The sequence below is a fragment of the Vicia villosa genome, linkage group LG6 (genome assembly GCF_029867415.1).
Source record: "Vicia villosa cultivar HV-30 ecotype Madison, WI linkage group LG6, Vvil1.0, whole genome shotgun sequence".
Lineage (NCBI taxonomy): Eukaryota > Viridiplantae > Streptophyta > Magnoliopsida > Fabales > Fabaceae > Vicia > Vicia villosa.
In genome coordinates this window covers 159,960,970-159,986,184 of record NC_081185.1, presented here as the reverse complement: position 1 = coordinate 159,986,184, position 25,215 = coordinate 159,960,970, and the positions used below count along the sequence as shown (strand labels likewise).

Here is a 25,215-nt window from a genome sequence, read left to right as displayed (position 1 = left end):
ACGATAAAACCGAAAACGGTGCATATTACCTCGAGAACCTTCTCGGCGAAAAACTTGCTCGACCTTGGAACGCTGAAAAACTCAGACGCTATTACAGTTAGAAACAACCTAACGCTACCCGGCCGCTCGTAGCGAACACGAGGAAAGGCTGGGCAAGGACTCGCGCCATGGTACAAGCGCGTATGCTCCACGACAGCTTCGGTCGGATAACCCCTATCAGGAGGCAAAGCCGACTACGCGGCGGGCCTTACACACAGACCCTCCGCAGAAGTACCTGCACGGCAGAACCCCAGCTCGCGATGGGATCGTTCACGCCGCGAGCACCTGGCCCCGACCGCGGTCTCGAGCTCGCTTATAGCGCACACCTGCTCTGCGCACCCGGACCGTTCCCTACACGCCCGGGCTATAAACCTCGGCCGAGCACAAACATAAATATTCGACAATAAAAATCAGATAAGCACAAATAAACGCATAATAGTATTAAAAACCGACCAAACTGGCCAGAGATATCCAAATATTACAAAAAATTATCCGGGCATCGCCCAACTAACTTTACTTTGGCACGCAGGCCACAAAACATTGGCACGCAGGCCACTATCAAAAAGAAACTGGTCAGACGTCATCGTCCTCCTCCTCGGCGCTGTTGTCCTCACCCTGGGGCCCCTGCTCATCTTCCCAGTCTTCGAACTCCGGATTTGACTCAATCTGCCCGTCCACAACCTTATTGTACGGACCGATGCCTTTCGTCACCAAGCGCGAATTGAGGACTTTCAGCTGATCCACCGCGGCTTTAAATCCAACCCCCAGGGTGGCAACACAGTCGACCTCCAGCTCCCTCACCTTACCCAGAAGCTGGGAGCGGGACACCAAGGCTTTCTCGTCTTCATCTTCCTCGGCAGCAGGGAGATGAGACCTCTCTAACTCAGCAATTCGCTCACGGAGCCTTTTTCCCTCGGCCTCCAAAGTCCTGACCTTGTTCTGCTCTTTACAGAGGTCTTCAACAATGCCGCTCTGAACCTCATACTTATCCTTGTACTGTTCAAACTCGTGCTCTAGCTCATCATATTTGGTCTGCAGAGCATCATAGTCCTTCTGAGGGCAGACCCTTTGGGCATTGAGGGCCAAGGCCAGGGCGGCCACCCTCATCATCCCTTCAAGATCCTCGGACAAGTCCTTATCCCGGGCCACCCGATCCCGCCTGACTATATGCCTCACCTCCTCGCGCTCCAGCAGCACATTTCTCTTCGAGAAGATCCCCCTGTGCAGAGTACATGAGGGCAGCACTATGTCATCCTCGAAAGGGTTGTCGTTGATAAGGGGGCGAAGTTCGGGGGTCCCCTCGTTCTTTTGTTTTTTCCCGGCCGGAGAACCTCCCGAAGTCGTCCCAACCGACGAAGGGGAGCCACCATCAGGCGCGCCCGCAGCAGCCGCCTTGACCTCCTCGACCCGCGTTCGCTTCACGGTCAGCTTGACGGCCGCCTTGTTCTTTGCCCCCATCTTCACAATCTTGTCATGCAGGTCGGCCATTTTTCCTGCAAAATAAAGAGTTAGAACCGAAAGGATATTGTTCGAACAAGAAATAGTTATCTCACCTAACAAAATTATCGCATCCCCGTAACTCCCACACTCGAGGATAGCTTTTGTGTTGATATACCGAGGCTCCAGCATAGGACCTCCATCTTCCTCGAATAAGGGATCCCCGTTGGGATATGTACATACTGCCGGTCTAAACCCGTCCACGAGAGAAGCGAGCCGCTGATACCCCCCCGTATCGCGCTCATTGAGATCCTCATCCCGGAAGATGTAATAGTCGGTCCCATGCTCGAAGTGGTCAGGCTGCCACTCCAACGGGAACCGAGCAGATGGGCCCACTCTCCTCACCCCGTCCTCAATATACTCGCGTTCCTCGAACAAATGGTTCTCGGCCTCAGGAGTGAGCGGCTTGACCATAAAATACCGACTCTTGAAATGCTTGATAGAGTCCTGATAAATGGCGAACAGCTTCTTCGGCTGCTTAAAGGACACCCAACTCCACTTGCCGTCCGGATCGCGCAACCTCTGCAAATGAAACACTCTGAAGAAAAGAGGCAGAGTCGCTTCGACCTCCAAGAACCCACATACAACTTCGAAGGCTCTTAGGAACGCGAAGGCGTTAGGATGAAGCTGAGACGGGCACAAGCGCAACCAACTGAAGATACTCCGTTGCAAATGAGTGAAGGGAAGCCGGAGACCAGCCTCCTTAAAGACAAACTCATACATTGCGAAACGAGGACCAGGGAATTGCGAGCAGATCCTCTGATGAGATTTAGGCACAAAAGCGCCCCAAGAAGGCTCCTCGTCCTGGTCAAGGTCCTCGATGACATTAAAGGCTTCCTTAGGACGCGTCGAGAAACGCGACGCAATCGTCCTCGGAGCAACGGCCACCCATTCCTCAAGTTTCCTCGGGGAAGTCTCGACGACGGGAATGCCCTCGTCCTGCGGGCAACCAACAGCTTCATCCCCTTCTGATATGTCGAAGACGACATCATCTTTGTTCTCGTCGGCCATTTACCTGAAAAGCAGAGGAAATAGTGAATTCGACTGGTCAAATCCACCCTTCCACCGCAAGTCAAGTGAAAGGGCGAGGAAAAGAGACGAGGAAAGAATTCCGCCTCCCATCGAATACCGACGAACTAAATTAGAAACACCCGCAAAATAAAGTCACCACGTACAACGATGGACGGTAAGTGCATCTAGCTCTCCGGCAAACTCATACCCTAACTGAGGCATGCAATCTCCTTCGCTCGTCTCATTCAAACTATTCATGATTAAATCTAAAGCCTGGACGTCTCATTCAACTATTCTTGCCCCGCTCACTCAAATCTCACTCGGCAAACGCATGGGAAAAATAACGATCTCCTAGGACTACTCGGCAAACTCATGAACCTTGCTCGGTACGCTCATCAATCCTGCCCGCCGCGCTCAAAGCTAAAACATAAAACTTAAATAAAAGCAAGAAGAAGGCGAGGAACTTACTTGAAGGAGCGGAGAAGAGATGTACGAGACGAAGAAGAGAGCAGTGAACGAATCTTGAAGGTTTGAAAAATGTTAAGTGACAAATGAGTGATCTCCTCACTCCTTATATAGGAAAAAAAGGCCAAAGGGCGTCATGATGGCCTAGGCAGCCTAGGAGGCGCCATCATTGCCTACACCCCAAGGCGGCTCCACCCACGAAAAGAGGCCACGTGTCCTGAAACAACTTGGGAAACCCAAAGGGCGCAGTCAGCTTTCATGCCTAAAAACGGCGCAACAATAATGGCAGTCTCCACAGCTGCCACCTGTCAATCACGCTGACAAACGGTAACCGAAACGTGTCAAGTGGAAACCAAGGGACAGCCGCCTCCCTGGTTCCCATGGGCACTGGCCGACCACCATTCGGTCTTATGACCGGCAGCAACTCCTCTCCCCGTCAACCTAAGCGTGCGAGGAGTCCACCGTCGAAAACCATTGCTCGTGCTCTTGCTCGGCTAACCTCCTGGTTGAAGTCATCACCCTTACAAGACTAATGACTTGGGGGGCTCCTGTTCTGGACTGGGCCGAGCAGGCCCAGCTCTTCTCACTAGCCGAGCAGGCCCAAGTCATTTGGGCCCATTTACTGGATAACCGTCAAGAGTTATCCACGCGCGAAGACCACGCGTCACGCAGCGGAGGATTCGGTCAACCATCTCCAAACCCTACGCTATGCTCATCCAGAACGTGAGTCTCCTGCTGACTCAGCCCTAGCACGGGACGTTCTGGCAGTTCCCTAGCACGTGGGCCTCCAGTTGGATTTGGCCCAATTAGGGAACCTTGGCCCAGCGCTGGGGGCTATAAATACCCTCTTTTACTAGAGGGTCAGGTATTCCATTCTTCACTCTCAACCCTCATTCTCTGATAGCTACTAACTTAAGCATCGGAGAACCTTGCAGGTACACCCCCCCCCCATCTTGCTCTCCAAGCCAGATTCCGCTGCCTTGACGATTCTTCTGATCAGGTACGATCAAAATTCATTTCTTCCTCACTAAATCTATTATTCAACTATTCTTGTAATTGTTTGTTAATTATAGTGAAAAATATTTCTACTCTAAAATAATATTGAATTGTTACTTAATTATCTTTAAGACAAGTGTATCGAAATCTTATGGTTAAATAAAAGTCATTAAGATCAGAAATCTCACTACCATGATTTTCGCAAAAAGAAGTTAATCTAATAAACAACAATTTTTTGATTTTTCAAAGGAGAATACACCAAGTCTAAACCAAAGAGAAATGAAGAATAGAGAGAATTTTGCCGAAAAGTATAGGATATTTTAATATTTTCAATATATAATTTTTAAAATATAAAATAAAAGGGTCGGCATAGCGTTTTCCCGTGTACCTACGTGGTTCTGCCAGACTGTCACTGCATCACTATAGGTGTGTTGCTATTTGATCAATATTTCAATATTTATATGCAATATGGGGTATGTTATATATATATATAGGTGATGATAGATTAGATGAGAGTTATTACTCCTGGCCGCTATCCCGGCGCTCCGTAGCGGAGCAGCACCCTGCCGCACGATATGAAGGATGCGGAGGCGGAGATGAGAAAGCGGCCGCTTCAGCCGCTATACCGGGTCGCGAGTCGTGGAAAATTCCCGGGCGGAGCGGCTCCGGTTCTTTTTTACCTTTTTTTTACATTTTTCTGGGCAAAATTAACAAAACACCCTGTGCAAGAGAGAGGTTGAAGAAGAAGTGAAATCTGATTCGTAGAGAGAATGAGAGTGAGAGAGAGAGAGAGAGGGGTTGAAGAAGAAGTGGATTAGGGTTTCCCAAGATATGATTCATAGACAGAGAATGACGCAAAGCGAGAAAGAGGTTGAAGAATAAGTGAATTAGGGTTGAAGAAGTGAGATCTGCGCCGCCGTGGAGTTAGAGATAATTAGGTTAACATACTGTATATGTTTTTGAAAGGTAGTGTACTAACTAAGTATCAATCTTATTATATATTTATTCAAAAAAATCATATCTTATATTATTTCCTATTTTTTATAAATAATTTTGTATCTATCTATTATCTTAAGAAAATATATAAACAAATTATATATTTTTTGAGTCTATTTATTAAATATTATTTTCTATTTTTTATAACTAATTTTGTATCTATCTATTATCTTAAGAAAATATATAAACAAATTATATATATTTTTAAGTCTATTTATTAAATATTTAACTTATTTATTAAAATTAAATTGAATTTGAATCTTTATGTTTTGAATCTTAATTAAGCATTATTCTGTTTCACATTATATTTTATAAATATTTTATGAGTGTTGTGAAATTATTTCATTATATGACATATGTTTTATAGATTATTATATAATTATTAGTATACAAAAATTTATCCCGCTATCCAGGATGCTGCTATTCCCACTATTCCCGGAGGTCGGCCGCTCCGCTCCGCTATCCGGGATTAACAACTCTGAATGTGATATACCTTAATCCTAAGAGTATATCATGTCAATATACTTGAAAGTTGAAACAACCAACTAGTCGACAATAACACATTTATGATATCAAACATTTATGATTCCTATTAAAATACAGCCTTTAAACATAACTTCCAAGTACAAAATTTTCAAATAAATAAGGAAAATAAAACAAAAACTTCTCGAAATGTGGCAACCATGATCTATCCTGATTGGTGACCCTAAATTCTGTTTTACAAACCAGTTAGGCAAATAGTAATTCTTAAACTAGCTCCCAGATACACCACAAACAAACATTTACGTCAAAGGGAAAGGCGCGATAAGGGAAAATCACTTTCCCAGGTCATTCGAGAGGAGCCTTTGAACCTTCTATTTGTCTTTGTGGGATGATGGTTCTTTTTCTGCATAAGGATTCTCGGGTGGAGCAGACCACAAACCCCAGAGAATAATTAAGTGAAGGCAGAGAAGTAAAGCTGACGAAATGTTGTTTGAAGGATAGATATTCCAGCACACCTCCACTCCCACGAACAAAATCAATCTACTCGATTGTATAGAGAGAAGAATCATTTATCAATTCAACAGAACGTAAAATCATTTTAAAAAATCATCCAAAAGCAAGGATGTGAGTTAACTTACCGGATCAATGTTGGGTAGTTTGTTCTCCACAATAAGTATGGTAAGGTATAGAAGTACCTGTGCCATATGCCAAATTACAAGAATTAGCACCATTGCATTTGTTAGAATACAAGACCACATAAGTGAGACATCTGCTATTATTTGCATAATACCAGAAATAGTTCAAGAAAGCTCAGCATAAAGAAGTTAAGAATTTATGAGAAAATGTGATATAAGCGAATCAGTATTTGTCAACAGAAAAGGTAGATTAACTCATGATACATCTGCAAAAAGGGCATTCTCAGCATACTTACCATGAATAGAACTGATAGTGCAACGACCGAGCGCATACAATGCCAATGAAGTTTCCAACAAACATAGTAGTCACAATATCTGAGTGAAAGGAAATATAAGTATCACTTATCACAAAAAAAAGTAGGTAACCTTATCTTTTTAATTCAACATTAGACTGATTACTTACGTTCTCTAGTAAGGTTCTTGATGGACGATGAACTGCTCTTGCCAGACTTCTTAAAAGAGGAGAAGAAAAGTGCAAACCTCAGTCTCATAAAGACATATTTTGAATGCAGAAACTTAAGAAGCCCTCCTTCATGTCTGTAAGCAACTAAATTAGTGAACACATATAATCCATCTCATCAATATTTCAATCAGATACATCTCGGCATCCCATATATTCAATTACAGTAGGAGTTTTCTGTGGCACGGCCAATACTAAAACATTAACCGTACAAGAACAACAAAACAATTCACAGTTCACACCAAGTCTAGTCAACTCAACTATATGGAACAAATACCACAGTTATGTTCTATCAAAAATCACGTCTTCAAACAAACAATCTCATTCATTTTTAACGGGTTTAGTTACAGGCTTACAGCTAGTCTTCTACCTCTAAATATTGGGTTATTAGAGACAAGCTAGCCTAGGGTAGTTATAACAGACAAATGTGAGTATTAGTTTGTTAAGTAACCTGCTATTGCAGGTTACCTGATTGCTTCAATAAAATGCAATCAGTTGTAACACTTTGAATCAAGAAAATCAGAAAAAGTTAGTTACAACAGAACTATGATCAATGCAACCATAACTTTCTAACACGGATTATCATTCATCCACTCAACTCTTATCATTGTGGCTTTTATTGGTCTTATATTCTCACATGACCAAAATATCTTTTAGACAATTCTTCTATCTTTTCCTCGATAGGTGATCCTCGTACTTTTTGTGTTTGTCAATTCTTCATTATCTTATCTACTCTTATATGTTCGCTAAACCATCCCAATATTTTCATTTCCATAACACTCAGTTTATAAATCTTGTTGTAAGTTGGAACTTTGCTTCACAACATACAACACCACAACACATTGCTTGTTGCATGCTCACATTATTTATTGCAAAAAAAAAAGGATAAAGAATTTATCAAATGTATAACTTGACAAGATTAATTAAGAATTTTGTTAGCTAAAATGCACATAGCCTACTCCTACTGCAGATCAATGGGAGAAAACCTCCATGTGGTTCAAAACACGAACTCAACTCCATAAATTCAAGAAATCATATTGTATTTCCTTAAACCATGGGTTTTTCCCCCATTGGCTTGTAGTTGATGGGGTTCCTTGTACTTTAGGCAAACAAAGTTAGAACCCATTTCTGAATAGAAAGTCATAAAACAATAAAATATAACTTTTATACCTACTTGCACCATCTATAATGTGCAAATGAAGCAAGTGTTATGAGGTGAGCAGCCAACAAGAAGATCGCAAATCCCTTGGATACAAATACTGGTTCAGGGATGAATTTGAAATTAACAGACCTGATAACATGCAATGGAAATAATATATCAGAAAATTGAACTGAACCAAGCAAAATAAAGGAAAAATACACTTTACCCTCCCGCCCCCACCAAAAAAAAAAAACTCAATATACCAACTTCAATTCCAATTCCAAACCCCCTTGATGTTTGGACTTTAGTGAACTAGTATAGATAATAAGAGCAATACATGGCCACTGGGAAATTATGCAAACTTTTTCAACTCCTCGTTCACAATCAAGTTAAAACTAAGTACCAGAAATGGATGAAGACGCGGCCAAGATTGAAGGCTCCTGATATGTATGCAACTGGATATGAAACCAAGAAAGGAAGCCCCAATAATATCTGTGCAGCAGTCATTCATCAGGACAGGAGTTAAATAATGTCACTACAACTAGACATAGCTCACCCTTGAGAACCAATCAATCATGAAGCCCAAGAAAAGAAGCTCACCTGAAAATATGGAAAAGAGTATTTGAGAAAAAAATATACCAGCCATCAGGAAACTAAAGACTTGTTCACTCTGTAGATCATTTTGTATATGGAAATTAAATACCAAAGCATTAAGAATACAGAATGATCCTCTAAAAAATAATGCAGAAAATAAGTCTAATGCCACGACATTTATGGAGTTATAGCATCACAATTATATTAAGGAAACAGAATGCTAAGAGACCTGAACCAGTGCTGCACCAGCTAAGGCTAATAACACACCGCCGATATCCATAGCCTGCATGTGTGAAAAGAAGAGGAGGCTACATGAGAACTGTTGCTGTGGCTAGTGCATAATAACATTAGTTAACAAGTGCTACATAATCAATTGTAAAAACTGTATACCTTTAGCATGAGGAGCAGTAAAGGGGGAGCATAAAGAAGCACATTCATCTTTATCGAAACAGCCCCACTAACAAATAAGTATACAGTCATGTAAAGAATTTAATATTAGAGAAAGATAAGTTAGGAAAGTAGGCTTTACCTAAACACAATCAAACCCAGATTCCACTTTCTGTGCATGAGTAAGAGCAATGCGGCGTGAAGAAGAGTCATAGCCACACAATCATTAAAGAGACGGAGAACAAAGATAGAATGCACTCGTTTTGACAGAGAAAGCAAGCAAAGAGCCCACCATGGAAGCTGTTAGGATTTCAAGAACAACTAAATTAACACAAGTAACCAAGACCCATTTAGTATCCAAATTGAATTTTGCAGGTTGAATGAAATGGCACACAAGAATTTACAGAATAAAAACCAATGTGAAGCACAAAAACATCTATTATTGGATAAAATGAGTTCCATGAATCATCCCCACATGTCAGCAAAGACTCGGACCAAGTTAGGATTAACTTTGAATAAACCTTCAACTTAGTCCTTAAACTATCACCTTAGCTTCTAATCGGTTTATGAACGGTTTAAATATAATAAATAGTCTCTAAACTATTCTCAATCAATCAAGCTAGTTCATCAATTATATTTATAAGCAAACATTAGTGGACAGTTTGTTAGGGAAGGGGAAATTTGTTAACCCCAATGTTCAAACTCCGTCCCTCCCTAACACTTCATCAACTTCCCAATCCATGACACTTGACTACACCTTTGGCGACAGGTTACCCCATTATTTACTTTCAGAATAGGAGATAAAGTAATAATTCAGATACTAACATGATAGAATGAGAATAGTTCAATGACTATTTAATATCTACTACATTTTTATAGTTTACTGAAGAAACTAATGACTACGCTTGCTATAGAGGAAATTCCTGCTTACCACATCAGTCTTAACATAGATGAAGAGAACAATTGCAAGATTAACAATATACAACACTCCGAACAAAATCTGCAATGAGAAAAGAGAAAGAGGTTAATAAGCTCAGTGACACCGACAACTCTGAAAAAATACGTGTTTGTGTCCGTCTCTGACACACAACACCTACACTTGTAATTAGGTTAATTTATTCTTTTTTTTCAAATTATTACTGGTATATGAGTGTTTGGTGTCTCTAAGCCATAAATAAGTGCATGCGTTGAACAAATAAATACCAAAACATTACAATCCTGTAAATATAATGATAAAAAAATAAAGAGTGAAAAAGACCTGAGCAGGGTAAACTTGTCCTCCAGTAAGATAAAGAAACGCAGAGTAAATATAGAGAAAACCAGCAGGATACACAAGAGGACCAGTATCACCCTTCAGATTCCTATAATCTCTCTCACCTCCTAGAAACCCCTTAACCTGTGACATGTAAGCATCCCAGTCTATCTTTGTATCTGAAATTATTAAATTGAATACATCATTTCAAGCTCATATATCAGCATATGCATTGACTCGATTCATGGAAAAATGGAATTGAAGGTTTGAAGGTGACTTACATGGGACAAATGCGATGATGAGGAAGACGAAGATGGCATCGGCAATGAGAAGAGCAACTGCTATGGGTATTTTGGGGTTTTCGAAATATGTGTTGTTTGGTTTTGATCTCGGTGGTGGTGCTGATTGGGTGACCGATTCGACGGCCATTGTTTCTGTGTTTTTCAATTTTCTGCCTCCGATTTCCATTTTTACTACAATAAACGATTTATGATCAACGATCTTTGTCTGAATAGAATTTGCTACTCCTAAGCTTTGAGAACTACTCTCTCACTTTACTTGTTTTTGGGCTCAATTAGATGGGCTTTGGAAAGAGAAACATCAATTTTGTATTTTCTTCTAAATTAAAAAATTGAAAAAAATTACAAAGGTCCGTCCCTGGAAAAAAAATCTCTATTAAATTTCTTACAAAATTTAACCGAGTTATATTAGTTCTTCTACTAATATTTTTTTTAAATGAGTTTTTCTTACTTTTAAACTGTGATTGGACTGTCAATGAATATCCATTTTAGTCTCTCGCAAAAAAGGGAAAGTCCAAATTAGTCTCTGACGAAAAAAAATATATATTTTAATCTCTTACATAATTTAACTGAATCATGTTAGTCTCTTTATTAATATTTTTTCAAGCGATTTTTTTCTATTTTTAAACCGTGACTGGACTCCTATTTTACGACTGTTGATTTGAAATTATTTGTGAATGGATTGTAGATAAATTATCGCGATACCATGATGTTCTTTTTTTGTTGAATTTATTATCAGGCTTATGGGTGGGTGACTACGATTTTTCTTGTTATGTATTCTTGTGTATTATGTGTTGTTATTGTTTCAGTTGTTAATGATCTTTTAGGAAGATTTAGTTCTGTTACTGGGGTGATTTAGGCTAATTCCTTACTTTTGTAAATAATAGTTGTGGCAAAAATAATACACATAATATGTTGATATGTTGGAAGAAAATTGGTTTATACCATACTCCTTAAATTTTGATGATAACAAAGTATTTAATAAACAATTAGGTATACTAGGTAATTCAGCTTCGGGTGGAAACTCAGACTCTAAAGACCATGTGCAAAGGAACTTAACATCTCACTCGTACTCAGTTTCTAAAAGCATGTCTATCTTGTCAAGTACGGTCACGGTTTAATAATAGAAAAAAATAGTTTGAAAAAAATATTAAAAGAGGAACTAACATGCCTCAGTTAAATTTTGTATGGGATTAAAAAGAGACTTTTTTTCTTAGGACTAATTTGGACTCTCTTTTTTGTGAGGGACTAAAATGGATCTTCATTGGCAGTCTAGTCACGGTTCAAAAGTAAGAAAAAAATCGGTTTGAAAAAAATATTAGTAGAGGGACTAACATGGCTCGGTTAAATTTTATAAGGGATTTAATATGAACTTTTTTTCTCAGGGACTGATATAATCTCTGAAGTTTTTGTGAGAGACTAAAATGGATCTTCACTCTAAAAAATTTTACACACTCAATACATCACAATTATTCATAATCATTATTTTAAATATAGTTAAAATAAAATTTAATTATTATTTAAGATTTAATAATTACGATTCACTCACAATATAAAATAAAATATTCATGTGTCCACACATAAAAACTTATTTGTAGCACTTGTAAATAATGTAATATTAAAGATACTATTAATATTATATGCATTCTAAATATGAAATAAATAGTTTAAATGTGTAATATTATAAAAATTGATTGTATAAACTGAATTGTATTAAAATAATAGATTAAATATGTTTTTCATCTTTTTAAATATTTCATAAAAAAAATTTAAAATGATCTTCTTATAATTTTCTTTCACACTTTTGGTCCCTCCTACAATTTAGCGACAGAATTAGCGACGATTTTAACGACAGTTTACTAATTAGCGACTATTTTAGCATGAGAAACCAAAAATGTGAATGAAAATTTTAGAAAGATCATTTTTTGAAAGAAATATTTTGAATGACTAAAAGTGAAATATGAGATATTTAAGAGGAACGTAAATATATTTAACCCTAAAGTAATCCATAGATATGAAGATTTAATTACACATGTTCATTCCAATTCAAAACATGTATGCCAATATATAATATTTCGTTCCAAAAGGAAATCGATGCATCAAATTATTAATATACATGTCTAAGAAAAATGATATTTTTTAAAAGTGAAGACATGGTCAATGGGCCTGTAAGAAAAACAAAATTGTTTCAATAGATTATAACTCAAGATATTACAAAATAAGAAAACATAAATTAAGTAAATATAATGGTTATCTATAACATTGTGAAAGACTTCTTTGAAAACTACAAAGTTATTATTTCATTTTAGAATCAGAAATAGAGTGAGTGTCGAAAGTGATAATAAATCTGAGTTTTAGGCTTGGTGGAGAGGGGCTGACCTGCAAGGTTGACACTCTAACGCTCAAGTCAATTATAGGAAAATATTTCGATGTCTTTTATTGATCATGAACATGTATAATAATAGATTTTTTCTTTACCCACCTCCCTATGGGGGTCACCTCCAGCGAAATTCTCAACTTACCCCTGCTTCGGAGATTCATCTCCGAAGTTATTTTTTTTTTTAGATTTTTTTAGATTTCGGAGATGCATTTCCGAAATGCATCAAAATTCATTTATTTTTTACAATCAGGTAAGAAAACCATTACAGGACAAAAATTGTAATCAACCTGATTTGAAATTTCGAAGTGCCTTTTCTTTCTCCCCCACCACTCTCAGACGGTTACCTTCTAAGAAATATGGTAACACTTTCCTACTTAAAAGTCTGCTCTCTCACCCATTTTTCTTCCAATCACATCCAAAATCATTTTCGATCCTTACTCTTTTCCTCTACTCACACATTTTCTCTCTTGTAATCGCTTTCATCACAATGTCTCGCCGCGGTCGAGGAAACCATCCCGAAAATTGCGGAAGTGCATTTTTGAATTCCTCCAAGGGGGGTGAATTCGGAGATGAACTTCCGAATACACCAATTTTCTGAAAATTAACCTTATTTCAGAGATACATCTCCGAAATCAATATTTTTCATTAAAATATTCACCTTTTCGGAGATTCATTTCCGAAAACACATTTTTTTCCAATAAAAGTACGTTTTCGGAAATGAACTTCCGAAACAAGGGGTATTTTTGTAAATTCGCCAGAGGTGACCAAAAAGGTTAGGAGGTTGGTTAAGAAATTTTCATAATAATAAAAGAATTACAAATTGCATAATAGGAAACTAATTATGCCTAATCAATAAAAATATTTCATTTATAATATATCATTTAGTGTATAATAAATATTCCAAATATATGTGTGGGTGAAATTATGTGTTTCATCAATTCCCCGCAATTAGCGGGAGGTTGGCGTACGATTGAACTGTCTCGAAAATCTTGAAAGAGTATTAGGGAAAGACCATCGATGAAGATATCCGCAATTTGATAGCATGATGGAACATGCAGGATGCGTATTTGTCCACGAGCTACTTTTTCATGTACAAAATGAATGTCCATCTCGATATGTTTTATATGTTGATGTTGAACGGGATTACTGAAAAGATATATGGCACTAACATGATCACAATATACCATAGTAGCTTTATGTATCGGAAAATGTAGTTTAAGGAGTAAGTTACGTAACTAGCATGACTCAGAGACGAAATTGGCAACCTCTCGATACTCAGCTTCAACACTCTAGGATAGTGTGGGTTGGCGTTTAGGAGACCAAGAGAGTAAGTTGTCTCCAAGAAAAATATAATAACTTGAAGTAGAGTGTTTAGTGTCGGGAAATCTACCCTAGTCAGCATCTGTGTAAGAAATCAATGATGTAATGGATGAGGGATAGAGATGTAAAGTGTATTGACGAACACCTTGAATGTAGCGCAAAATGCGCCAGAGAACGTGCACTTGATCATCCAGTGGGTCATGCATAAAAAGACATATCGGTTGCACTACATATGAGATATCAAGTCTCGTGAAAGTGAGATATTAAAGAGCACCGACAAGGCTACGGTATAACGATGGGTCTTCATAGGGAGTGTTATCTTTGGCGCCAAGCTTCAGTTTAGTGTCAACTGGAGTGGGACATTATTTGCAAGATGGCATGCCTGTTTCATCTACATGCTTTTTCTGAGACAAGAAAAGATCACCATCATGTCGAGTAAGTGTAATACCTAAAAAATAACTCAGTTGTCCCAAGTCTTTCATAGAAAATGCAGAGCATTAGTATTTATATGATAAACTTGTGAAGATCAACATAGGAAGTAGCGAGAATGATGTTGTCCACATAAAAAAGAAGATAGGTCATGTGTGTATCTTTTTGGTAGATGAATAAAGAGTTGTCTGACTTGCTTTGAGATAAATCGATAGAATCTACATAATATGCAAATCGTTTGTACCAAGCCCTTGGAGGTTGGACGAGCCCATACTGAGAATTTCTCATATAGATAACATCATGAGGATGACTCCGATCCTTAAAACTCAAAGGTTAATGCATATGCACTATTTCTTTGAGTTCATCATGGAGAAAAGCATTCTTAAAATTTAATTGAAGATTTTTCCATGCTTTTGAAAAAGAGAGACTGAGTACCGTTTGTATAGTAGCTGGTTAAACAAGCAGACTAATAGTTTCTCCATAATCTATGCCAACTTGTTGACCTCCACCGTTACTGACATGTCAGGCTTTATGCCCCTCAAAAGAATCGTCAGATTTTTCTTTATGCCTAAAAATCCACAAAGAACGAATAACATTTTCTTTATCAAACCTGCGAAGGGTAGGTGGGTGTCTTCGAGAAGTCAGGTGGGGAGTGCCTTTTTTGTGCCCTATTTTAATCACTATAAGTATTGGAAGGATAAGTTTGCTTGTGTGAGGGGCGAGATGACTCCCTCGGGGTGTTGGGATCTGACACCCCCCTTTTTCCCTATCTTGGACGAACGATCCTATGGAGATCACATGATATGACCAGGTGTTCCTTACTTTTGAGGAGAAGAGGATTATTTGCCTTTTGTGGCAATTCGCAATTTAGGATTTTCGCGAAGTGATTGAACTTTGGTTGAGAGGTGAGAAATATCTCGCCTCCTACTTAGGTAAGTTGCATAATGATTTTCCTTTATAGGTATTTATAGACAAGATATATGATATTTACGCATTGTTTTGCATATCAAATGTCAAGGATTTCTACTTAGGAGAGGAGACAGAGGTGAAAGAAGCTAAAGGGTGTTAGTTCGGGTACCAACAATCCCCATAGTTACCCTGAGGGTTTCAATGTCAAGGGGGAGAAGAGGCAAGTTGATGACCTAGCTATAGACTCTCCCAACATGAATGCTCAAAGACAAGAGGAAGGCCCTTCTTCTACTACAAGGAATAAGAGTAGTTATTCACCCCTACACGTGAGGCTCCCTAACCTCCTATGATTTTATGGAGCAAATTCGGTTTTGAAACCCTCCGATTCAAGAGTTGTTACCTCCCTTTCTACAAGGAGTTCCCTATTGATTATCAGGCCCTTCGTTTCAAACAATTATCGACCATTGTGAACATGAAGGATGATCTTTTGTTGAGGGCGTTCATGTTGCAGAATGTCGACCATGAAAGGCGCAACAGAGTGGAGAAAAAGCTAGAGGCGAAGCTTTAGGAGCAGATGGATGCTTAAAACGAGAGCCAGAAGCTGTTGCGGTCTCTCTAAAAAGACAACGAAAAGTGGGAGGAGAAGATGGCATGTGTAAAATCCAAGGCCCCAAATAATTCTTTGTTGGGAAGGAGGACTTGCAACAATCCTTGAACATCACCCTCCTTCATTAAAACGAGTTAGAGAAGGTGGTATTGGAGCTCACCAATGAAGGGGTGTCTTCTTCTAAAGTCTATTTTGAGCGTGTCAATGAGCATATCCTCTTCCTTTACCCCCGATATAGATTTGACACCAATGAAATTTCTTAAAGTCGTCTATGGCGGCAAGCTGGTGGATGAGGATGGAGTGGCCTCACTAGAGCTTGAAAGTCTCGCCCCATTGAGAACACCCATGATAAGGGCGGGGCGATGGATAGAGGTGATTTTGGAGCCCCTCATTCAGATAATGTTATTTAGAAGGAGACGACTCAGGGGAGATTGATGGTTTCATTGTTTCTTGGTCCTTAGTGACTTATATTTATTTTCCCTTTTTGGGATTTTTCTTGTTGTACTTAGTCCCTTCAGGGGCATTTATAATTGTAATGAAGAATGCCGCTCGTTGAGGGTGCCTTTATGTTAACTACTCTTATAATTATCCTTTTCTGTAGTTATCTTTGGTTAACCTTTTGGTGTTTGGATGAAGGCGTCTGTTATCATCGTTTCTCTTGCAATAATTTGACTGCTTACTAGGAGACATAACAAGGATCCCGCTTTTGGGTGGTGAGGATCTCACTCAAGGATCTAGCGAATTGATCGCCCCTAAGGGTGCTAAAGATCCCACTTGAGGATCTAACGACTTTGATCGCCTCTATGGGCAGCGAGGATCCCACATAAGGATCCAACGACTTTGATCACGTATATGAGCGACAAGAATCCCACATAAAGATCTAACAACTTTGATCACCTCTATGGACATCAAGGATCCCACATAAGGATCCAGTGACTTTGATCACCTCTATGGACACTAAGGATTCTACATAAGGATCCAACGAATTTGATCACCTTTATGGGTGATTTGGATGCCACATAAGGATCCAGTGAATTGATCACCTGTACGGGAGGAAAGGATCTAACTTAAGGATCATATGACTTGATCACCTCTAGGGACGACAAGGATCCCATATAAGGATCCAACGACTTGATCGCATCTACGGCCGACAAAAGTAAACTTATTCTTACAATCGTTAGTGATTTAATTCTCGCCTATAAAAAATCAAACAATATCCAAACAATAATAAAGAGAGATGAATAAAACGATAGCAATGTGATGGCTCTAGAGGTCATCCCTTCTGGGTGGAGGGGAAACCTTACCGCCATCACAGACCTCTTATGACGACTTTATTACTAAGCTCAACTTCATGGTGTTTAGAGTACGGTCTCTCTTTAACTTGAGGCTCCCTACGTAACACCTTATGGCGATCTCTTGATTTTTTTGGACAATCCCAACTCGCTCATTAGAGAGGGGGTACTTCGTGCATAAATACAGGGTGGACAAGGCGGCGCCTAACTAGTTAAAAGTTGGTCGCCCTATAGTCACATTATAAGAGGAGGACGCATCAATAACTAGATATCTAACCTTTATTTCTTTGGTTTGATCCTACCCTCCAAAAGTGTTCTTTAAGGTGATATATCATTTTACTTGTACCTGTTCCCCAGAGAATCTAATCAACGAACCTTTGAAGATCTTTAAGTTATCCATGTTGAGGTGTTATATTTCGAATGCCTCCTAATACATAATGTATGTATAATTTCCTTGGTCTACAAGAACTCTCTTGATCACCAATATTCTGTTTTGAAACCAAAATTGATGTTGATCAATGAAAGAGGACTCGAAATTTATAGTGTTGATCTCTCCTGCGATGGGGCGAAGTGAACTTGCATGATTAACATTCCAACACTCAATCCCATGGGTTGGCCTTAGACATGGCAATAAAACCCAGACCCACAGGTACCCACCCGAACTCGCCCCGAAGTTGACGGGGAAAACCCGCTTTGACTGGGTTAGGGTTTGGGTTCGGGTTTGAGTTTTCCCCGATTAGAAAACATGGGGATGGGTCGGGTAATGGGGACACTAGTACCCACCTCGAATTCGCCCAGTTTATTTCAATATGTACATTATTATTTATATTTCATAATTTATATTATTAAATATGTGGTTAATGTTTTAATAATTTGATTTGTATTTATTATTTTAAATATTTGAAATATATGTATGAAATTTTTTGAGATTGTTTTATTTTGTTATTTATAATGTAATTTGATTTTTGAAAAAGTAAATATTTTTATTAAAAAAATTGATTTTACGAAATACATGGTGGCGGAACGGAGATACCCGAATCCGTTAAGGACGCATTTGAGTTTTAATTCTCAATTCCCGTTTGGGTTTGGGGTGGGTAACGGAGATTGATTGAGGATTCGGGTTTGAGTTTGGGGAGGTAAAAACCGTCCCCGATCTGTTGCCATGCCTAATTGGCCTAGTGGTTGAGGTTTGGATCTTAAGAGTGTACTCCTCTCAAGGTCTCAGGTTAGAATCCTACTAGGTACAAACAATCCATGTGTTTGGTCAGTCCATAAAGCTCCGCTTTAAATAGGGTTCTCGCAACTGGACGGTAGAATTATTAGATTAGACATGCATCTGATTGAACCTTTATCTTTGGCGGTGAAAACTGTTACAAATATCGAGTTGAATTGGTCAAAAATAAAAATCTCATATTTTTGTAACTAGATTCTTTTAACATTATTTTAAAATGTTTCTGTTGTGAAAAACGATACCAATAACAAAGTATAATAGGGAATTAGGGAAGAGAATAATAACACAAGAATTGGTTATAACTGCTATTCTTTTACTTTCTCTTAAAACAAGATTACAAGTTTACAAGAATAACAAATAACCTCTCTCACCCTAAATTAGGATTTGCAGCTTAGCAATGATGAGAGACTAGTATGCTATTTATAATAAAACCTAACATACTAACTAATGGGCTTTTTCAGCAAGACCCATTACACAAGCCAACTTAATACACAAGGTAACTTAACAAATTAGGGTTTAAACACTAAAACCTAATTTAACATGCTAACAACTCTAGCATCTTCGACATCTGCATGCTAGACCCATCTTCGACTACAGCATGCACACTTCGACACCAGCATGTGAACAATCCTTCGACTTCATGCTTAACTCTGTCGAACTGTCGAACCAAGAAGCTACCCTTCGACAATACTAGAGTTCGATCCAATATCTCACAAATCTCCACCTTGGACCTAACTCTACAACGTCAAGGAACAAACTAGCTTTCTTCATGCAGCTTTATCAACTGCATACAGTGGAAAAACTTGCAACTCGGCAATGTCTTGGTGATCATATCAGCAGCATTGTCTTCAGTCGAAACCTTCAGCACTTGGACTTCTCCACGCTCGATTACTCCTCTGACGAAATGCAGCCTCACATCAATGTGCTTAGTTCGCTCATGATAGGCTGAATTCTTCGACAGGTGTATTGCACTTTGACTATCACATTTAACAGTGATACCTCGACCTTGAAGTTTCAGCTCCTTCGCAAAACCTTCAAGCCACAATGCTTCTTTCACAGCTTCAGTTAGGGCAATATACTCCGCTTCAGTGGTTGATAGAGCAACAACCTTCTGAAGTGTTGCTTTCCAACTAATTGCAGTGCCAAACATAGTGAAAACATATCCAGAAATAGATTTTCTGGAATCCATACACCCTGCATAATCAGAGTCGACATATCCTTCTATTATTGCTTTACTATCTTCACCCAAGGCTCCACCATAAATTAGGACTCTATTCAGAGACCCATTTATGTACCTTAAAATCCACTTCAATGCTTGCCAGTGAGCCTTTCCAGGATTCGCCATGTACCTGCTTACAAGACTTACTGCGTAAGCTATGTCGGGCCTAGTACAGACCATAGCATACATCAAAGAACCGACTATATTAGCATATGGGATGCTATTCATATAGGCTCTTTCGACATCAGTACTGGGACACTGATCAATACTCAGCTTGAATTGAGGGTTTGTTGGAGTCACAACTGGCTTCGAATTCGACATACCAAACTTTTCAAGAATCTTCCGTAGATATGCCTCTTGAGATAGACATAACTTCGACTTCTTTCTATCTCTTCGAATGTCAATTCCAAGAATCCTGGAAGCAGCTCCCAGATCCTTCATATCGAACTCCTTATTGAGTTCAGCCTTCACCCTCATCACATCTTCAACATTGTTGCTTGCTATGAGAATATCATCCACATAAAGCAACAAAATAACAAATGAATTACCAGGTCGAAATCTGAAGTAAACGCAGTGGTCGAACTGACTTCTAATGAAACTTATGCGTGCCATGAACTTGTCGAATCTCCTATTCCACTGTCGAGGAGATTGTTTCAGCCCATACAAAGATCTCTTTAACTCGCACACATAATCTTCCTTCCCCTTTTCGACATACCCTTCAGGTTGCCTCATCAGGATCGTTTCATCTAAATCACCATACAAGAACGCAGTCTTCACATCCATTTGTTCCAGTTCAAGATCGAACTGTGCCACCATGGCAAGCAACATTCGAATGGACCTATGCTTCACAACAGGAGAAAACACATCATTGAAGTCGACACCTTCTTTCTGAGTGAAACCCCTTGCAACTAACCTTGCCTTGTATCTTTTCGACGTCACTCCTTCAATTCCTTCCTTAACTTTGAAAATCCATTTACAGCTGACTAACCTTGCCCCAGCAGGTTTCTTGATCAGTTCCCAAGTATGATTATCATGAAGAGATTTCATCTCATCATCCATGGCCTTCTCCCATTCAGTCTTATTTCGACTCCTCATAGCTTCCTTATAGTCTCTAGGTTCATCGTCTAGAACCTCACTTGCAGAGATTAAGGCATAAGCTATAAGATCTGCATATCCAAGTCTCTGAGGTGGCTTGATGACTCTTCTCGACCTATCTCTCGACAATAGGTAGTCATCGTCAGTTTCCTCAACTTCAGCTTCTTCTTCGACTTCATCAGGGATATGCAATTCAGCATCAACATGCTCCACCTCAACAGGAATCTCTACCTGTTCCAGCTCTTCGTCAGATGTTTCTGTACTTCGACCAACATCATCAGTTTTCTTAAAAGCCATTTCAGCTTCATTGAAAACTACATCTCGACTGGTGATACACCTCCTGTGACCTGGCTCTAGGCACCATAGCCTATAAGCTTTGACTCCTTCAGGGTATCCCATGAACATGCATTTCAGAGCTCTAGGTTCGACCTTGTCTTGCCTAATGTGAGCATAGGCTATGCAGCCAAATACTCTCAGTTTGTCGAGATCTGGTGGATGTCCCGACCAAACTTCTTCAGGTGTCTTCATATCTAACGCTGTCGAAGGACATCTGTTTATCAGATATGTTGCTGTCGAAACAGCCTCAGCCCAGAACACCTTCTTTAACCCCGCACTAGTCAACATACATCTAACTCTCTCCAAAATAGTTCGATTAAACCTTTCAGCCAAACCATTTTGCTGTGGAGTACCTGCAGTAGTTCTATGCCTTGCAATACCAGAGGCAGCACAAAAACTGTCGAATGCCTCATTGCAAAATTCAAGGCCATTGTCGGTTCTCAACCTCTTGACCTTTCTGCCAGTCTGATTTTCAACCAGAGTCTTCCAACTTTTGAAATTCTCAAAAGTTTCATCCTTAGTCTTCTGGATGAATACCCATAATTTTCTGGAATAATCATCTACTATGGATAGAAAATACCTTGCTCCTGAATGTGATGGACACCTTGCAGGCCCCCAAAGATCAGCATGGATGTAATCAAGGGATCCATGTGTTCTTTGTTTGCCTTTGTTGAACTTCACTCTGCAAGATTTTCCAAGTACACAGGGTTCACAAAACTTCAGCTTTTCGACTTTGTCTCCACCAAGCAGATTTTGTTTCCCTAATTCGACCAGACCCCTTTCACTGACATGGCCCAATCTCATGTGCCAGATTTCTGTCTTCGACAAAGGTTTCATGGATACAACATTTGTCGAACCACTTACAACTTCAGCCTCAAGGGTATACAAGCCTTGTTTCTTCACGCCTCTCAAGACTTCCTTCGACCCCTTCATGACTCTTAGGATACTTTTCTCTCCTTGGAAAACATATCCTTTCTTGTCGAATTCACCAAGAGAAAGCAAATTTCTCTTCAAATCAGGAACATACCTGACTTCAGTCAACAACCTTATTGACTCATCATGGAGCTTGAATCTCACAGATCCAACACCTGCAATCTTGCAAGCCTTGTTGTTTCCCAGCAATACTGATCCACCATCTTGATCACATAATTCCTCGAACAAGTCTTTGTTTGGAGTCATGTGCCAAGTGCAACCTGAATCCATAATCCACTCCTTTTTAGAGTCACTGCTTGAAACCACAAGAACATCAGATGATTCGAAATCATCTTGAACAATGGCAGCGTTGCCATTATCCTTACCTCCATGATATTTCAGGCGTTCAGGGCACACCTTTCTTGTGTGACCCTCCTTCTTACAATGGTAGCATCGAATGCCAGATGCTTCGCCACCGTAAGACTTCGACTGGCTTTTGCCTTTCTTCTTGTCAAACTTACCATCCTTTCGTAAGAGTTTTCCTTTAACGGCCAAACCTTCGCCAACAGTCGAAGGTTTATGCTCCTTTCGTTCATTCAAGTCCTTAGAGTACAAGGCTGATTGAACTTCTTCAAACGTCAGGGACTCCCTTCCATACAAGAGAGTTTCTTTGAAGTGAGCATGTGATCGAGGCAAAGAACACAATAGTAGCAGCGCTTGATCTTCATCATCGATCTTCACATCAATATTTTCAAGATCAAGAATCAGCTTGTTGAACATATCCAACTGCTCAGCCAATACTTTGTCTTCAATCATCTTGAATGAATACAAAGCTTGCTTCAGGTAGAGTCGATTTACCAGCGATTTGGTCATATACAAACTTTCAAGTTTCACCCATAACCCTGATGCCGTCGTCTCCTTTGATACCTGCCGGAGAACCTTATCACCAAGGCTTAACAGAATTGCGCTGTGTGCTTTCTCGATCATAGTTGTCTTCTCCGCTGCCGTTAATGCAGCATTCATGGCTGCCTCTCCCTTCAACGCTTCCAAACAACCCTGCTGAACCAGTAGGGCTTTCATCTTCAAGCGCCACAGACCGAAATCATTCACTCCGGTGAATTTTTCAATCTCATACTTTGTTGACGGCATCTTCTCCACGCTCACCGCACCAATTTGTTGTGAAAAACGATACCAATAACAAAGTATAATAGGGAATTAGGGAAGAGAATAATAACACAAGAATTGGTTATAACTGCTATTCTTTTACTTTCTCTTAAAACAAGATTACAAGTTTACAAGAATAACAAATAACCTCTCTCACCCTAAATTAGGATTTGCAGCTTAGCAATGATGAGAGACTAGTATGCTATTTATAATAAAACCTAACATACTAACTAATGGGCTTTTTCAGCAAGGCCCATTACACAAGCCAACTTAATACACAAGGTAACTTAACAAATTAGGGTTTAAACACTAAAACCTAATTTAACATGCTAACAACTCTAGCATCTTCGACATCTGCATGCTAGACCCATCTTCGACTACAGCATGCACACTTCGACACCAGCATGTGAACAATCCTTCGACTTCATGCTTAACTCTGTCGAACTGTCGAACCAAGAAGCTACCCTTCGACAATACTAGAGTTCGATCCAATATCTCACAGTTTCTTTATAAAAATTGTTTTAACCTTCTATCTCTTGGATCGGCCTTGAATTTACTGTCAATTTTTTGTTTGTTAAAATAATTTCTCTTTTATTTTTTAATCTCTTGACTTATGGCTGAAATGCATGTCTTAACATGAATCAGTACAAAATAATAAATAAAACAACAATATAATATCTCAGTCAAGTCACTAAAACATAGCAATGTCAAACAAAAGGAATAACATCACACTAGAAAGTTTCGGTAAATTATGTTTTGTTTTCCTCTGTTTCATCCTCCTACTCTGTTATCGTCTGTCGGCAAGAAACTACCGAGTGAAGAAAAAAAAAATTGCCACGTGGAGCTGGTACCCGCTTTCCACACCAAACACAGACAACAACGTAATCCTCATTCCCTTCAACACGCGTAATGTTTTACGCTAAAACATTTTCTCTCTCCTCCACGTGTCTCCCATATTCGAGATTTCCACGCTCTCTCCTTTAAAACCAAAACACTCTCCTTCACTTCCTCTCCAACACTCATCACTTTCTTCTCTCAACCTCTTCTCAACATCTCAACCTTTCTCTTCTTCCATGGCTTCTTCCACAACAGACCTCAAACAACGATTCGTCACACCCACACCCGACCAAACAACAACCACAACAAACGAAGACAACAAAAATGGAACAGTTAACCTCAAAAGAGACAAACGAATGGCCATGGCCAAACGCGGTCTTAGATCACTCATAATAGCTCTTTCAGTCCCTCTCTCAATAACCCTCCTCTCCATCTACATAGCCTCATCCTTCACCTTCTCCAACCACAACACCCAATCCATAGCCTCTTCAAGAAAGCCCTTCTGGTTTCCACCATCGTGGCTCCTGCATCTCATGTTACCTTCCTCCAGCCTCCTGATGGGTCTCTCAGCTTGGTTGGTGTGGGCCGAAGGTGGCTTTCATAGAGACCCAACTGCTTTTTTGCTTTACCTGATTCAGCTTCTCTGCACTGTGTTGTGGGAGCCGGTGGTTTTTGGAGTTGGGGCGACGAGTTTTGGGTTGTTGCTTTGTGTGGGAATTTTTGGGAGCTTGATTGGGTGTATGTATGTGTTTGGGAAGGTTAATCCTGTTGCTAGTGATTTGATAAAGCCTTGTTTGGCTGTTAGTGCTTTTCTTTTCATTGTAAATCTTAAGTTAATTTATATGTGAAAACCTTGAATGCATACATGTTGTTTGTAATGTATGTAGTATACAAATCTTGTAATGGAAGGAATCATAAACAAGCTTATCTTAGAAACAATACCAGGTGTAAATAATTTCCACTATTTTGTGCTGTTTTTTTTTTTTTTTCTCTTTTGGGTTAGATATTAGGTATTTTTTTAGTTCAAATATGAATTAGTGTAAATAGATGGCGTTTTTGTTCTATTATCATATTCTTTATTAGAAATAGAAACAGAAACATCTTAGTGTTATAATAGAAAGCATAGCTCTCTCTTCAGTCAAGGTCAACTGAGTATGTATACACAGGCA

The 25,215-nt window shown here is 39.4% G+C and overlaps 2 protein-coding genes across 2 annotated transcripts; one reads left to right on the top strand and one right to left on the bottom strand.

Moving 5' to 3' along the window:
• Positions 1 to 5,550: 5,550 nt before the first annotated feature.
• On the bottom strand, positions 5,551 to 10,556 carry LOC131610839 (dol-P-Man:Man(5)GlcNAc(2)-PP-Dol alpha-1,3-mannosyltransferase). Its single transcript, XM_058882889.1, has 12 exons — positions 10,298 to 10,556; positions 10,023 to 10,195; positions 9,696 to 9,764; positions 8,907 to 9,064; positions 8,768 to 8,834; positions 8,607 to 8,660; positions 8,187 to 8,275; positions 7,817 to 7,933; positions 6,586 to 6,719; positions 6,419 to 6,497; positions 6,126 to 6,182; positions 5,551 to 6,027 (listed from the first exon to the last, which is right to left on the bottom strand). Exons 1-12 carry the CDS (start codon positions 10,482 to 10,484, stop codon positions 5,859 to 5,861), a joined length of 1,353 nt encoding a protein of 450 aa, XP_058738872.1. The 5' UTR covers positions 10,485 to 10,556; the 3' UTR covers positions 5,551 to 5,858.
• Positions 10,557 to 24,209: 13,653 nt separating this feature from the next.
• On the top strand, positions 24,210 to 24,985 carry LOC131612986 (translocator protein homolog). Its single transcript, XM_058884714.1, has one exon. It carries the CDS (start codon positions 24,283 to 24,285, stop codon positions 24,892 to 24,894), a length of 612 nt encoding a protein of 203 aa, XP_058740697.1. The 5' UTR covers positions 24,210 to 24,282; the 3' UTR covers positions 24,895 to 24,985.
• The last annotated feature ends 230 nt before the right edge of the window (positions 24,986 to 25,215 follow it).

Coding starts and splice junctions, on each gene's coding strand:
- LOC131610839 (XM_058882889.1), bottom strand. CDS start 10,484: ATGGAAATCGGAGGCAGAAAATTGAAAAACACAGAAACAATGGCCGTC. Junction 6,720..7,816: donor GCACATTATAGATGGTGCAA/GTAGGTATAAAA, acceptor AGTTGCTTACAG/ACATGAAGGAGGGCTTCTTA. Junction 6,183..6,418: donor CACTATCAGTTCTATTCATG/GTAAGTATGCTG, acceptor CATATGGCACAG/GTACTTCTATACCTTACCAT.
- LOC131612986 (XM_058884714.1), top strand. CDS start 24,283: ATGGCTTCTTCCACAACAGACCTCAAACAACGATTCGTCACACCCACA.